Source organism: Taudactylus pleione, unplaced genomic scaffold (assembly GCF_031769625.1).
Source record: "Taudactylus pleione unplaced genomic scaffold, aTauple2 ptg000012l, whole genome shotgun sequence".
Taxonomy (NCBI): domain Eukaryota; kingdom Metazoa; phylum Chordata; class Amphibia; order Anura; family Myobatrachidae; genus Taudactylus; species Taudactylus pleione.
In genome coordinates, this window is record NW_028284415.1 from 9482002 (window position 1) to 9498024 (window position 16023).

Here is a 16023-nt window from a genome sequence, read left to right on the forward strand (position 1 = left end):
AAAAAATTGTTTAACAATAGGGAAATAGGTTCAGGGCTATTCTGCAAGTATGCGGCAGGTGTTTTGAAGAATAGAATTATAGCGGCAGGTGCACAAATGCAGAATTTTTAAAAACTTACTTTAGGGACATCAAAATATGCTAGTACCCATTTTCATGTACCCCAAATTTGATGGGACCACTTAAAAAAACGAAAAAATTAACCTAAGTGCTCTTCTGCATCACTTCTTCAATGTCGGGAAAAAAACACCTGGTGCGGCTACATAAATCCCCGACTTTCAATTAAAGGCTAAAACGGGGGTACCCATAGTGTTCCCCCATGTTTTTACAACTTTAGGGGGGTCTTACAATTATTTTAAGCAAAAATTTGTAACTTTACGCAAATCCAACTTCGGAGTTTCCCGTTTTCCTTAATTTTATATTGAATACGGGGATAAGCGGGAGCGCGCACCATACTTTAACGCAGGAAAAAACTCCGATATGAAACGTTAACTTCGACAGTGAAGTTAACGTTTCATATTGAATACCCCTCTAAATATTAAACATATAACAGCGAATGAGTAATACTTACAAATGAACGCATATTTAAAAAAAAAAAAAAAAACCCAAAGATCAAACCCAATAATTTATCCTTTATTCAATTCTATCTGGGTGACAAAATACATCTATTCCCAGTGTGTAATGAGTTGACCTATATAAGTATAACATTCCTATTTATGGGCCCACACAGTTTTCAGCCTTGGGGCCCCCTCAGTACTTAATTTGGTCCTGATCCTGCTAAATCCTTTGTGGCTTCTGATTCAATGAAATTAATTTCCCTAGCAGTTAACACTGATTATAGCAGCAACCTTTCAGTTTGGGATGGACTTACCCACAGGGTCTTGTAAAATATTCAGTTTACAGCAATGTGTAACTACTACACTGCTAAGCAGAGTGCAGATTTACAAAGCAATGCACTTGCCTGGGGAGCAGCATCCACACATCACATGGTACAAGAGATGTAATAGTTTTCTTAGTACTGATTAAAAAAAAAATATGCTAATTGTACAATATGAAAATCACTGTAATATTATATGTGTGATAGTGTGCCATCCTCTCTACATTAAAAGGGAATTGGAAGGGAACATTGTTTTTTTTTGTTTCAATTTCACCAAGGGGTGCTTTGAAAACATTCTTCTGCCTCTCATGGCAAGATAGCTAAAACAACCAAAGACAGTTAAATCATGCATTCCATAGATGGCGTTCATTAGCACAAAGTATCTTCGAAAAGGGATGTAGTCAGGATTCTGGCGGTCAAAATGCCGACTGCCAGAATCCTGACACTGAAAGCCCAGCATGGGACTAAAGATAGGCGTCTAAATACCGACGCCTATCATTAGCCCCACACCGCAATCCCGACACCCGGCATACCAAACGTAGGTAAGCCGGGTGTCGCTTCCTGTTAGCCGCAGGGGGAAGGGTTAGGTCTAGGCACCCCCGGGGTGACTTAGGGTTAGGCCACCCCTGGGAGGGTTAGTTTTAGGCTAGCGGAAGGGGGAATTGGGGTTAGGCATCGGGGGGGGCAGGTTAGGTTTTAGGCACCCCCCCCGTCAGGAGGGTTAGGTTTAGGCTAGGGGAAGAGGGGTTAGGGTTAGGCACCACGGGGGGGACTTTGGGTTAGGCACCCCCCGCCCCCGAGTATTAGGGCTAGGCACCCCCAAGGGAGGGTTAGGGTAAGTGGGGAGGAGAGGGTAGGGTTAAATATACCTACGAGACGGCATCAGGATTTTGATCTGTCAGGCTTCTATCTTCGGGATTTGAACCGGCGGCTTGTAAGCCGTCGGTATTTCATACCCAACCCCTTCGAAAAGTACCACATGTTCTGTGATATCTCTTGCTTTAAACCCTTCATCAGTAGTGACAATACTTACATTTGTGAAAATATTGTTTTAATTTAAATTTTCGCAGAATTTTGACATTGATCAATAGGCCCCTGTATCTTAAAGGCAAGCAGTAGTAGGTAGCAGTGTCATCCAGTCAGATGGTCAACACATAGTTCCACATGTCAGCATCCTCAGAATGTCAACATGATTACAGTGTCACCATGTGAAATATCAACATTATGAGGATGGCAACGGTTAGGTTGAGGGGTGGGCGGGGGTTAAGCTGCATAGGATGGGGGGAGGTTAAGGTTTGGAACTAGAGGGAGGGGGTAGAATACTCAAAGAAACGCCACTGCTGAGATGTCTCCACCGGAACTACTTCTTACATGACCGACAAGACCAGGAAGCCATTGCTGCCACAGGCAGCTGGTAAGAAGCCACTAAACCACCAGGGACGGGTTGTTGACAGAATTCATATGAATGACCAGCAGTCAGGATGCCGGTGGTCAGAAGACCAACAGCAGCATCCCGATGTTCAGGATCCCGTCTGGGTCCGGTAAGTAGCCTAACCCGCACCCTTCCCGCACCCTAAACCTAACCCTCCCCGGGTGGTGTTAACCCTAACCTCCCCCCCAGTGGTGCCTTACCCTAACCCTTCCTCCCCACAGCATAACCCTATCCCTCCCTGGTCAGTTCCTAATTCACCCCGAGAGGTCCCTAAACCTAACCCCCACATCCCCGGCCTAACCCTAACCCACATACCGGATGCCAGTGGTCGGGATGCTGATGTCGGTATCTTAATCTCTTCGGGATGGCGGTATCTGCATTCTGACAGGCGTCAGGATTCCGGCGTCAGTATATTGATGTCCGGCATCCCGTCCGCCTGCATCCTGACTGCATCCCCTTGATGACAGTTCATCATGTCAACATTTCATCCTTGTAAACATTTTCAATATTGACATGCTAAGCATACTGCATAGTGTATGTAATAAAGTATTACTAATTAACACTATAGGTGTCTACTCAGAATGGCCGTCTTACTTGCATTGCCGAGGCCAGGATATCTGCATCTTCCGATGCAGAGCCTGGTCTCCACACTCCCAGAAAACGTGGGGAACACACACCCATTTCCAGTACCCCAAATTGCCGCATCTTGTCTATCAGGCTGTAGCTGATGGGCACTGTAAGTGTAATTGCAGAACTCGTTATGCACATGCATAGCTCACCCACCAATCAGGTTAGTATGTAAACCATCAGGTATTAACCTGAGTCAGGCCCTCAGTTCCAAGGGACCCATAACAGTGCATAAGTTGGAGCACAGTTGAATTCATTACTTGCTGTGACATATTAAAAGATCCACAGGTGGTACTTATTATTTAATCATTACAATTTTGACACTAAGGAAATCTATAAAATATGCACTGTAATGCTGGGTACACCTTAGCAGATATGTTGGGCGATCAATTGATCTGCCAATATATCTTGTACGTGTCGGCCGGTGTGTACCAGTGATATGTCTGTGAACAACGTCGTTCATTGACCTGTCTCGTTGGCTGTGCTGCATAGCCGATGCCCAATATCTCTGCAGATATATTGGGCATCGTGTTTTGCATATGGGCGGTCAGCCGACCACCCGTACACTTGCAGCAGAGGCCATGGGGAGGGGGGCGGTACCCGCGGCTTTAATGACAGATGATGATTGTTCAGTGTGTATGAATAACCATCATCTCGATCTGCAGATATATCTGTTAGGTGTATACCCAGCTTTAGGGTTTCCTGAATATTAAGTTTGGGAGACCATGGTCCTTAAGTATAGACTGTAGGGGACAGGGTCTATAGAATAGTCAGGAAAAGGTTAAACATCCCATAATATATATACATACTATAACCAGTATAAGACCTAACCGAGCTTTCTCAGCACACATTCTCCCAACTTATGGTAAGGCACCTATCTCATCTTGCTGGCAGCTGCTCTCTGGTCTGGTGTGCTGATTGAGCACTCAGATCCACACACACAACAGACTTGGTAGGACAAGCTGCTGCTACTGGGCATACACAGCAGTTCTTTTCCATACCTTATACTGCATGTTGTGGTGTCAGCACTAGTAAAAGTTATATTTATATTATACTGCTATTGTGGTTATGATTTGAGACGCTGCCTGCCTCGGGGGAGGAGAGTTTGTCAAGAGAAATTTATCATATTATTTATGTTTATTATTAGTCTTGTATTACAACAACTGTTGATATAGGCACACAAGGCCAGAGGCATTCTTGGCAAGGCAGCATACCTACCACCACCACCGTATTCCTCATCCTGCCCATTGTAACCTAAGTAGTGTTCTCAAGATGGTTGCCTTGTCTGGTACTTTTGTGCATGGAATAAACAATCTGTTGATCAGATGATGCTATTGGTACTCTGTATTTTGTATGTTGTAGTGTGTATTTTTCCCCAGTGTATCAATGTTGATTCAATGCATCATATCTGCACATATCGCTTATCTCGCCTATTATATCTTTTGTAGTGCAGCCAAGACAGCTGTGTCATCTGGTGCTGTCATGGGCAGGATGAACGAACTTGGGAAATTATGATTTTGTGTGTATTATAATGTTCATGTGTTTTATTTGTACTTTGTCTCCTTCCAAAGTATGATCATAGTTCTGCATATTGCTTACTCCACCCATTGTAGCCAATGTGGTGCACCTAAGATGGCTGCCACACTAGGTATTCTCATGGGTGGGGTGAGCGATCCACAGAACAGAATATTCTGTGGGCATCATGTATCTTATACTTGTATTTCAGATTTTGTATTTAACCACTGTAACCATTGTAGTGTGCCCAAGATGATTGCCTCCTTTGCAATATGGTTCCTTCCTCCAAATGTAAAGTGCTTTGAGCCTTTTTGAAGAAAGGTGCTATATAAATTAAAATGATTATCCTCATAATCATCATCTTGTATAGTTTGTTAGTTATTGGGAGACAGAAGACATTCACATCCATTTTTTATTTCACAATAGTCCGTGAAAATATTCTCTACTGTGGTTAATTTGCTGACTTCTGCTTGATTGGCTGCTATTCTAATCTTATCTTCCAAACTCTAACTGGTAGACATGGCCTGCAGGAGAAAGAGCCCATGTTTTGCTGTCCAACTTCCTTGAGCAAGGGATTATGCACACTATTATTCTATCCCTGATGAACTACACAAGAAAAGGATTTAACAATAACTACATGCAATGTTTGTGGTGGTGCAGACTTTGGAGTGCATGTTTGTGTTTGGAGTGCATGTTTCAGTTTGGAGTGTTACTTGTAAATGATTGCTATGCTGTCATTCTATGCCTGATTTGGTAGCAATGATAAATTATATGTACAAGAATTTCTACAGTAGTTCTGTACATGCCCCTTGTATATTAGAGTGTTATCTACTCCGGTCCTGCCACTTCCCTCCCCCTTGGACCTTGTAGGTCCTACCACTTCCCTCCTCCTTGGACCTTGTAGATCCTACCACTTCCCTCCTCCTTGGACCTTGTGCATTGTTCAGTTTTCAGTTATTGTATCTCTATTATATTTGTCTTGTACTTGTGTCTTGTTCTATACTATGTATAAACGTATTTTGTTTGCAGCTCTCTGTTGGTTCTTTGCTTTACATATGGTCTTGTAATTTCCATATAACAAAACAATAACAGTACTTGTTTAGCTATAACCAAACCTTCCTAACCTTATCTTATTTGCTGGTCTGTTTCAGGTACATTAAGATTGGGGACAAGGAATGTGAGTACAGCCCCAGTTTCCGTCTTATCCTGCACACAAAACTGGCCAACCCCCATTATCAGCCTGAGATGCAGGCACAGTGCACCCTGATTAATTTCACTGTCACCCGAGATGGGCTGGAAGACCAGCTGTTGGCAGCTGTAGTGAGCATGGAGCGACCCGATCTGGAAGAGCTCAAGGTAACAGCATTAACAATCAGTTAAATGATAGCCTAATCTGAGACTGAATAATATGGCATCCATGTCTGGCTACTTACTTGTATTTTGTGTCTGTTAGCAGGTAGTGGCTGCGCTCTTGAAGTGTAGTTAATCGAGAAGAAGTGGAGTTTTCAGTACATAGGGATAGGATAGCGACTAGAATGAGTTTACAGCTATATTAAAAGCTATATTAGAAATAGGCCTGCGAGGGTATAGGACATATTTCTGTTTACAACCTCTATAAATACATTTCCAAATCTCATGTAGCTAAATAATAAATACCTGAGTTGATATTTGCATTATTTACAATTTCAGGGACTAAGGGGTATATGTACTACGTGGTGGATTTTCAAAACTCCTTATTTTTATCGGTTTTGACGGTCTTATTTAAAAGGGCAATAATAGTATATTAAAAACCAGGCTTGTTTTGCATTTAATATTATTGCCCTCTTAGATCTGGCAGACAGAATCTGCAGAAAATCATTTTTTGAAAATCCACTGCTTCTTAAATATACCCCTAGGCCCGTTTGGGATGAGTTGAACTACATTGTATTAAGCAGATCGTTATTTGGAAGGGTTCAACTTTCACTTATTACAGTAGTTTGTACATGCCCACAAGCAATTGCTTTACTAAATTGTGTTGTCTTCCTTGCTTCACAAATAGCTTTCTTGTAGCTAAAAGACTAGATTTCTATTCATGATATAGCACAGAACATATTATGTGGAAACATCTGTATTCAGTGCACAGATAAGTGATGCTCTGCTATATACAGTGTGTGTGCTACTGAATGATAGAAGAGCTTCTTTGGTGAAACATACAGATGAAACAAGAAAGATAAAGATTTATCATGGTATGATTTCTGAAGGTGAAAACACATTTTAATGGGAAATCCACATTTTGGAGAACTGTTATGTATTTGCCCTTAAATATGAAAACATACTTGCTGCTTAGATATAATTACATCCATTGCACAGACATAAGCTGATCAGAGACCAACAAAAATCATCATCATTACCACAGTGTTACAAAATTCTGCAGTCAGAATTACAAATACTATAATATACTATTGCATATAAAGGGCTGATGCTGAGTCTCATGATGCTGTGAACGCTTTAGTATATTTTGCCGTAGTCATGTCTGCAATGTAATGCTAATAAAAGCACTTCCCCCGGTGTACAAGTGTGCGTTTGTGCAAGGACTGGGAACACCTACTTTGTACATCTTTAAATGCAACAATTCCGCTTGGTGCGTCTTTGGATGCAACCATCGGACGCACTTTCACCAGTCCCATGCTAGGAGCAGAATTTCTGCCAGAGTACGGCCTCCAATATAAGCGATTAAGCTTCTGAGTTCACAACCAGTAAGGTGATCTTCCCATAACATAAGGACGTGCATCTGACTAGCCACAAATACATTTATGAGGCCGTGCGTTTCAATCACTACTGTGACTCTGTGTGCACACACTGGAATGCATGCTCTGTGCAAGTTTTTAGCTACAGATGTGGCTTCCTACATCTATCCACAATACACCACACAGCGCAACATGCCTGGCGTGAGTGAGCCGCCAGGTCCATTGCACTCTGCCAGTGTCGGGCTTCTTTTTTTTTTTGCCGAAAATGCGTCTTAAGTGACTAGTAGGCACCAGGAGACTGTGCTGATTAATGTGATAGGTGCCACTTGTATATCTGTGTGCACCTTAGTCTGTAAATGGAACTGCGGCCGCTGCATCGTAGCACTTCTCATGCTGATTCAGAGACTCAGTCTCACACAGATATACAAGTGTCACATATCAAATTAATCAACACAGTCTCCTGGTGCGAACTAGTCACATCGCATTTTGTGACTAAGACGCATTTTCAACAAGAAAATACGTGAAAATGATGCCCGGCGCTAGCAGAGTCTCATAAGACCTGGCGTGCTGTGAAGGGTTGTTTGGAGTGACTGCGCCAAGGACACATCTGTCCTTAGACACATGGGCAGTTGATAAATATTGACTGTTTGTGTGAATATTAGCATTGTGTCTGCCTCAGAATCAGGCCCAAAATGAGATTGGCAGAGGAGGAGCAGACGTGACACAAAGGGTGGAGAGAGCCCTGATCATGGGGATTTAGTCTGAAGGAAGAGAGTAACTCTGAGACAGGTGTGGGCATGGGACTGGTAGAAATTGCAGAAATAAATATAATTGTCTGAAGGGAGAGTTGCCCTTTAACGAAAGTGTTTAGGTCCAAAGGGAATTCACTTGATTTCAAGTAAAAAGATTATTACAAAATTGGTCTGTTCTAATTAATTAAATAGATTTTTTTAGGTGAATAAGATTAAGCCTCTAGCTTGAGACATTCTGGCTAACTGCGGCACTGGGCTAATTTTCCTTTGTGAGAAAGTTTCTTATCTCCTGTAATCAGGTGAGATGCGGGAAGCTCAGGAGAGATAATAAATTAGAATTATTCCTCACGTTGGTTTTTGATTTCAATACAAACCCATCCAGAAAGACGAGCCTGCAATCAGCACAGAAAGATGTTCAGATTAAGACTCACATCCAAAGCAGCCTTGTTTTTATATAACAGAGAGAGAGAGAGAAAAGGCTCCACTTTTTTTTTTTTTGTTCCTATCAGAATTCTTTGTTCTGATCTTTATTTTGTCTTTAACTATAGAGTATAGACTGTTAAAAAGTAACAATTCTTTTTAAGGAATAAAAATGCTGAGATATTGTACTGTATGTAATAGGAGCAGCTTGCTAACATACCAGCTATGATGTTCTAGAGCTTAAATTGTAAATATTTATACGTATAGTACTGCAATGAAACTACCATTGTTTTTCTTTTGAAACTAGTATTTTATTAAACTCAAAAACAAGACATTATTAGGTTAAGGTTAAGTTGTAAGATGTTGATTGTGAATGGTCCATCTTTTTCTTGTATGATCATGGAAACTTCCAATGTCAAGGTTCTTCAAAGACAAGGGGCTAAATGTAATAGCTAGCTGCAGGAATACGTGTGAGTATGCCTGTGTTTTTAAAACAGCAAGCATGTTAAAGGCTAAACCAGCTTGGTTAAGTCTTTAACATGCTTGCTGCTTTAAAAATACGGGCATGCTCGCATGTTTTCCCTCAGCGGTGCTAAATTGCAGTCTTACATTTAACTCAAGAGTTGAGAGCCCATACTTACAGAAGTCCAGAAGTAGTACTAACATGCATCCTGGGACCATAAGGCAGCTTAAAAAAATGTCCTTGTGACTTCCATTCTATATACTTATATGATCCTGCCAGAGACGTTTCTGTTATGTTGAGGCCGTCAATTCTGTTTTAGGTCTTTTATCAGTTACAATTGCATACCCTATACAGGATGTGTTTTCTGTTTTGCATCAACCAATGGCTGTTGTTGGCAGCATGACATGTAAGAGTAACATTTTATCTGTATGAAATATATTCAATGCTGGGGATGGGAATGCCTTTGCTAAATCCCACAATTAATGAATGACCTTTTAACTGTTAGGGCAAGTTCTAGTTATCACACCTGTATCCATTCTACCCCAGTTTAATATATTTTGAGCATTGCCAGAGTTGTACAGTCATAAAACTACATGTACACATTAATGATATATTCTCATTTACTTCCAGTCAAATCTAACTAAGCAACAGAATGGGTTCAAGATTACCCTGAAGACTTTGGAAGATAATCTACTCTCCCGTCTATCTTCTGCCTCTGGAAATTTCCTGGGAGACATAGAACTGGTGGAGAACTTAGAAATCACAAAAAAGACAGCAGCTGAAATTGCAGAGAAGGTCAGATATTTGTAAGGAAATGGTGTAATGGATAGCATTAGTGGTTTACAGCACTAAGGTCTTGGGTTCGATCCCCATTTGGTCCCTAACTGTGTGGAGTTTGTATATTCTCCTTCTGCTTGTGTGGGTTTCCTCCAGGTGCTCAGGTTTCCTCCCACAATCCAAAAATATACTGTTAGGTTACTTGACTCCTGAGAGATATTAACTGACAGTTATTACTGTGTATGTGTGAGCATGTGGTAGGGAATATGGATTTTAAGCCCCACTGTGGCAGGGAGTGATGTGAATGGTTACATATTTTCTATAAAGCGCTGAGGAATATGTGTGTGCTATATAAATAACTGATATTAAATACATTTCTGTGGCATTGATATCATTCGGAGTCCATGTAATGAATGGTGGCAGCCTGACAATGTCCCAGGACATACTGTATCTCCACAGAAGTGCAAGCATGCTCTGCCAGTACATGGGATGCTGAATTTTCCATTAATATAAAACTATACATACAGCTATATTTGCAAATGGAAAATGCATTTAGTAGTGTTGTCTCTTCACATTAGTTATATTTAGTCGACAGGTATTCTTTTCATATTGGCACAATATTAAAAACCGCCTTATTCGCATTTCTAAAGTCAAATCATAGACATAAGGGCACAGCAATTTCTCTTTAAATGGGTATCTTCATCACATGATGCCTAAGGCATTCTTCTCTTTTCTCATGGCACTTGTACACTGACTTGACCACTCCCCATCTCCCTGGTCACTTACTGTGGAAGTATGCCCAGTAATTGACATTGTGAATGGAGTAGGGACAGAAGAGGAACAATACTTCTCACCCTATAGTTGTAGATGTACAAAGCATTGGAGAGAGAGAGAGTGGATGGAGATAAAGTTCCAACCAATCAGCTCCTAACTGTCACTTTACAGGCTGTGTTTGAAAAATGACAATTAGTAACTAATTGGTTAGTACTTTATCTCTCTCCACTTTCTCTCTGAGTTTTAGTAAATCTCCCCCTTAGTGATTACAGTAAGCAGTGTAAGAGCCTTGTGTCACCTTCCCCATGACTGGAGCTCTGCAGTAAGTGGATAGAGACATGTTGGGGACCAGTAGGCGATGTGAGAATCTTATATCTACCCTTGCAAGTGTTGTGCTGCCTGAGATGAAATTCTAAACTCACCTTATGGGAGGATCTGCCCTAGTTATGTTGTCAGTTGGTAGAAGGTAGCATCATATTTTTTTGTGGCCACAGTTGTGACCATCTATTCTTAAAATATAGCTGGACTTCATTAAGTTAGTAAGTGGAAGTCATTGTAGATGCACAAATGGTTTTCTGTGTCATCCCTGTTTGTCTGCCCCCTCCCCTTTAGAATGTAAGCTCTCACGAGCAGGGCCCTCTTCCCTCACGTGCTTCTTTGCCTTACTTATGCTGGCCATACACGCTACAATTATCTGGACGATTCGCCCGATATCGGCGGATCGCCGCGATAATTGTAGCGTGTGGGGAGGCGACCAAGGGTTAAATATTGCTCGGTCGTCCAGCATGCCCGTCCGATGCGATATTTAGCGGGTAAACTGTCGGCCGCATCGGGCAGTATATGCCCAGCGCAGCCGACAGACAGACATTTCCTGTGTTCCTTCCTACGGAAGGAACAGGGAAATGTCTCCTCCCCCGGGGGCGGAGCGCGGATGTCGGGCTATACACTGTGAGATTTCTCTCACAGTGTATGCCGGCGACTTCTGCGGCTGGCAGCCGGCCAGATAAAATGTCTGTTGGTCTGACAGACATTTTAGCGCCACTGCGGAACCCTTGTGGCGCTATATAAATAAAGGATAATAATAATATAAACACCAAAACTTTATAAAAAAAAAAGTACACACATGAACACAGAGGAGGTTATGTAAAAGCTTCAGATTTCAGCGTGATTGCTGTTAAATATTGCTCGGTCGGGCATGCTGGATTGTCCAGCATGCCCATCCGATGTGATATTTAGCGGGTAAACTGTCAGCCGCACCGGGCAGTATATGCCCAGCGCAGCCGACAGACAGACATTTCCTGTGTTCCTTCCTACGGAAGGAACAGGGAAATGTCTCCTCCGGCCAGATAAAATGTCTGTTGGTCTGACAGACATTTTAGCGCCACTGCGGAACCCTTGTGGCGCTATATAAATAAAGGATAATAATAATATAAACACCAAACCTTTATAAAAAAAAAAGTACACACATGAACACAGAGGAGGTTATGTAAAAGCTTCAGATTTCAGCGTGATTGCTGATTGCCACTTCACATATAGCAGTAATCTCGCTGAAATCCCTTTGGTTCCATAAAATCGCAATCTACTGTACATATTACATAACCGCCAGAATGTCCATAGTATATCACAGTATATACAGTGGTGTTACAAAGGGCTATTCCTCAGCTGGTGCCAAATTTACATTTGACTAAAACAGTTTGGCATTGGCTAGTGGTTCCTAAATTCATGCCCTGGGGTGCGGCAGGGCACTTGCAGGGATGCTACGGGTTGGTGGTCCAGGATCGAATCAAATTATTTATGGTAAATATAACATATACCAGTGCTGGTGCCTGACAATCTTAAAATATGTGGACTAAGAGAAGCGTAACCCTGCACACCACCACATAACTGAACCTAAGGATCACTGGTAAGCACAATTTGTTTAATTTGATATTTTTTTTCAGACTTTTTCAATAAGATACTTTTGGCCTATGGGTGCAGTGAAAAAAATGCTGATACTCTATGAAGCCATGATTCAAGAAAGTTTGGGAGACACTGGCAATAGGCATAACTAGACATTGGTGGGCCCCATGGCAAGATTTTGTAAGGGCCTATGGTAGTTATTCCTTTGCAATTTGGTGGTGTCCCCAAGAATTGACATCTTCATATGGTGATATCCGGCAGGAAAATCTACCCGATGCAGCTGTTACTTACTATTCAGGTTAATGCAATGGTCAGCAATTTTACCCAACATCAACCTACCTCTGAAATGATAACTTTTACCATACTCAAGTTGTTTGGGTAAAAAAATATTTTAGACTAGAACTTTAATTGACATAATGAGCCCTGTTCACTTTTACTGCTCAGCTCCAGGCTGCTGTGGAATTTCAGACTGTATCTGATGTTTGTTCTGACAGAATATAATGTATAAACTCTACTGTATTTATTAATTAACAAATTTTTTTCTGCTTAGGTCGAAGAAGCCAAAGTGACGGAGGTAAAACTCAATGAAGCTCGAGAACATTACCGCCTGGCTGCTGCTCGTGCCTCCCTCCTCTACTTCATAATGAACGACCTCAACAAGATCCATCCCATGTATCAGTTTTCACTGAAGGTCAGCAACATCCCCACAGTCCCGTTAAACAACAAATTGCTCCAATAAACATTGTGGCACATTTCAAATGGCCTGAATTTCTTTCTGCTTCCTGTGATATCTTGTTTCATTCGTATAAATGTTCTTTCTTGTCATTGTGAGATTTTTTTTTCAGCTCAGTATTTTCTTTTTTTTTTTCTTTATATTCAGTGTACATGAAATATAAATGTATTCTATATCCGATCCCAATCGATTAATCTGAACTTTATTCCCGGTTTGAAGTCTGAGTAATTGAATTTGCTAATAGATGACAAGGTGCTTATAAGAAACGTAGAATTTATTATTTGCGCAATAAAAATTATTAGGTCAATGCTTTTTTTTTTTTTGCTTTGTATAGTACATAACTCTGTAATGTGTTTTCAAGATGTATTAATAAGGTGCAGTAACTGTCTACATACTGTAGGTGATATTGTTTTCCAGTTGGTATGTCAGTTGTTTTAGGGCAGCTCACATTCTTCTGTCACCTAATTTGCTTTCGGCATGAACTAGCATTACATACAGTCCTTGTCCTTTTAAGTTATGATGTATCATCTTTCACCTTATTTAACACATGGTTTAGCATTCTCTATGTTTTTCTGTTTTAATTTAGAATTGATGCTTACATGCAGGGAATCTTCTATTAAAACTGTAAAATAGTAGTTACAATAGAATATTTAACCCTTAGTTAAAAAAGCCATCTACAGAATATGAAAGGGGGAGGGGTCTGTCTTCAGTGCAGAAGCAGAACTACAGCAGTAAGAGCAGGGCTTTAATAAGAAGGTCTACACAGAAGAAGGGGAATAATGTAAGTTCTGAAAACAAAAACCTTCAGCAAAAAGAACAAGATAAAAAGAACAAGATAAATTATGATGCAGAGTAATCCAATTGTTGGGGTCTATTTAGAAAAAAACAGAAAAGCTATACACAAATATTAGCATTTATGCCCATGCATATTGGACTTTCCAGGCAAGGAGATAACTCCCCTCAGTAACATCTTTTGCATGTGTGAAAGATGTCTTTAAGCAGCCATTGTGCATGTACCTACATGCAGAATGGGTCTGAGAGACATGTGAAATTGGTGCACTCTGGGAGAAAGAACTGTCTCTACCTTGCTTTTCCCCAGTGTGAGCAGACATAATGCCGCCCAGAGATGGTGGCAGAGGCGGACATTTTCTACAAATAATGAGAGAAGCAAAGCTTTAGGGGGCTGCAGCGTCCTGACAGGACAAATGACTCGTCGCTCTACTAAATATGGAGATATGATATTTTAGGCTAAAAAAAAGTAATAAATGCTCATCTCCAACTGCCCTCCTTCAAGAGGGAGCTGCTGTTCATTTGTACTCCAGTCTATTAAACTTTTTCCTTGTTGCATACAAGAGATGGCACTACACAGACCCAAACCCCAACCTGGAATTTGTCTGCAGTTTATTGGGGCAAAGTCACTGGGTAATTTAACATACCCACTTTAACAGAGTTCACTTCCTTAAAGCAGAATTGAAAAAGAAAGGAATATAAAATCAGACTACAATCTTTTTGAATGTAATTGAGTTTCAAATTCATATTTGCCAACTTTGTGTCTCTCTCAGGGGCAACTGGGATTGTGGTGCTAAGAATCGTGTCATCACGGTCCTTCTGCACAGTGCTGGAAATGGCATCATCTTGCAGTGGGGCTGTGATGACGCAGTACCTTATTGCATAAGTGGACTATATGCATGAGGATTGTGTACTCTCCTGCGATCCCACGAGTCCTCCCCAAAATATGTGAGTCTTCTGAACAGTCCGGGAAATTAGGCAATTGTGGTAAAATTATATGGCAAAGGAATGTAGGCAACTGTGCTTTAGTGTCTTGCTATTGGAAAGTCAAGTACCACAGGGTGTGTTTTGCACTCAAAAAATAGTAATTATTCTGTGGAGTGTTTGCATCCCTGTGTAGCCTTCATTGGATTTTAGCCAGTGGATTAATCCTCCTGTGCCATTGAAGTTTGATGGCCTGTTTTTACATCATTTACTCACCAAGCAAGTGCTCCCTCTACAAGCTGTGAAAACATGCTGCACACCAATATTGTCTATAGTGTATGTGATAATGATGTATGATGTGTGTGTTCTGGCCTGTATCACAGCCTTTGTGTCTTCCTACAGGCGTTTAGCGTTGTTTTCCAGCAGGCCGTTCAGAAGGCCCCAGCAGATGAGGTTTTGAAGCAACGGGTGATGAATCTCATAGAGAGTATCACATTCTCTGTGTTCCAGTACACGACCAGGGGTCTGTTTGAATGTGACAAGTTAACTTACACTGCACAAGTGGTTTTCCAGGTAAAACAACATTCAACAGAGAACTTTTCTATAGTTCAACTAAAGTGAAATCATCACCGTTATCAGTTAAAGTACCAGTGTTACTCTAATCATCATTTTACTGGACATTACAGCACCAGTGCTGCTCTAATCATCATTATAAGTTACAACACTAGTGCTGCTGTAGTCATCATTACCAATTACATCACCAGTGTTACTTTAATTATTACCAGTTACAGCATCAGTGTTACTGTAATCATTACCAGTTACAGCACCAGTGTTACTTTAATCATTACCAGTTACAGCACCAGTGTTACTTTAATCATTATCAGTTACAGCACCAGTGTTACTTTAATCATTATCAGTTACAGCACCAGTGTTACTTTAATCATTATCAGTTACAGCACCAGTGTTACTTTAATCATTACCAGTTACAGCATCAGTGTTACTGTAATCATTACCAGTTACAGCACCAGTGTTACTTTAATCATTACCAGTTACAGCACCAGTGTTACTGTAATCATTACCAGTTACAGCACCAGTGTTACTTTAATTATTACCAGTTACAGCATCAGTGTTACTGTAATCATTACCAGTTACAGCACCAGTGTTACTTTAATCATTACCAGTTACAGCACCAGTGTTACTTTAATCATTATCAGTTACAGCACCAGTGTTACTTTAATCATTATCAGTTACAGCACCAGTGTTACTTTAATCATTACCAGTTACAGCATCAGTGTTACTGTAATCATTACCAGTTAC

The 16023-nt window shown here is 40.9% G+C and overlaps 1 protein-coding gene across 1 annotated transcript in view; it reads left to right on the top strand.

Annotated features, from left to right (window-relative positions):
- DNAH9 (dynein axonemal heavy chain 9) overlaps positions 1-16023 on the top strand; it is a 319894-nt gene that overhangs the window by 233952 nt on the left and 69919 nt on the right. Inside the window, exons 55-58 of the mRNA XM_088468617.1 lie at positions 5601-5805; positions 9441-9605; positions 12811-12951; positions 15109-15279. Coding sequence (XP_088324743.1) covers positions 5601-5805; positions 9441-9605; positions 12811-12951; positions 15109-15279 — 682 coding nt within the window. The remainder of the gene's footprint in view (positions 1-5600; positions 5806-9440; positions 9606-12810; positions 12952-15108; positions 15280-16023) is intronic.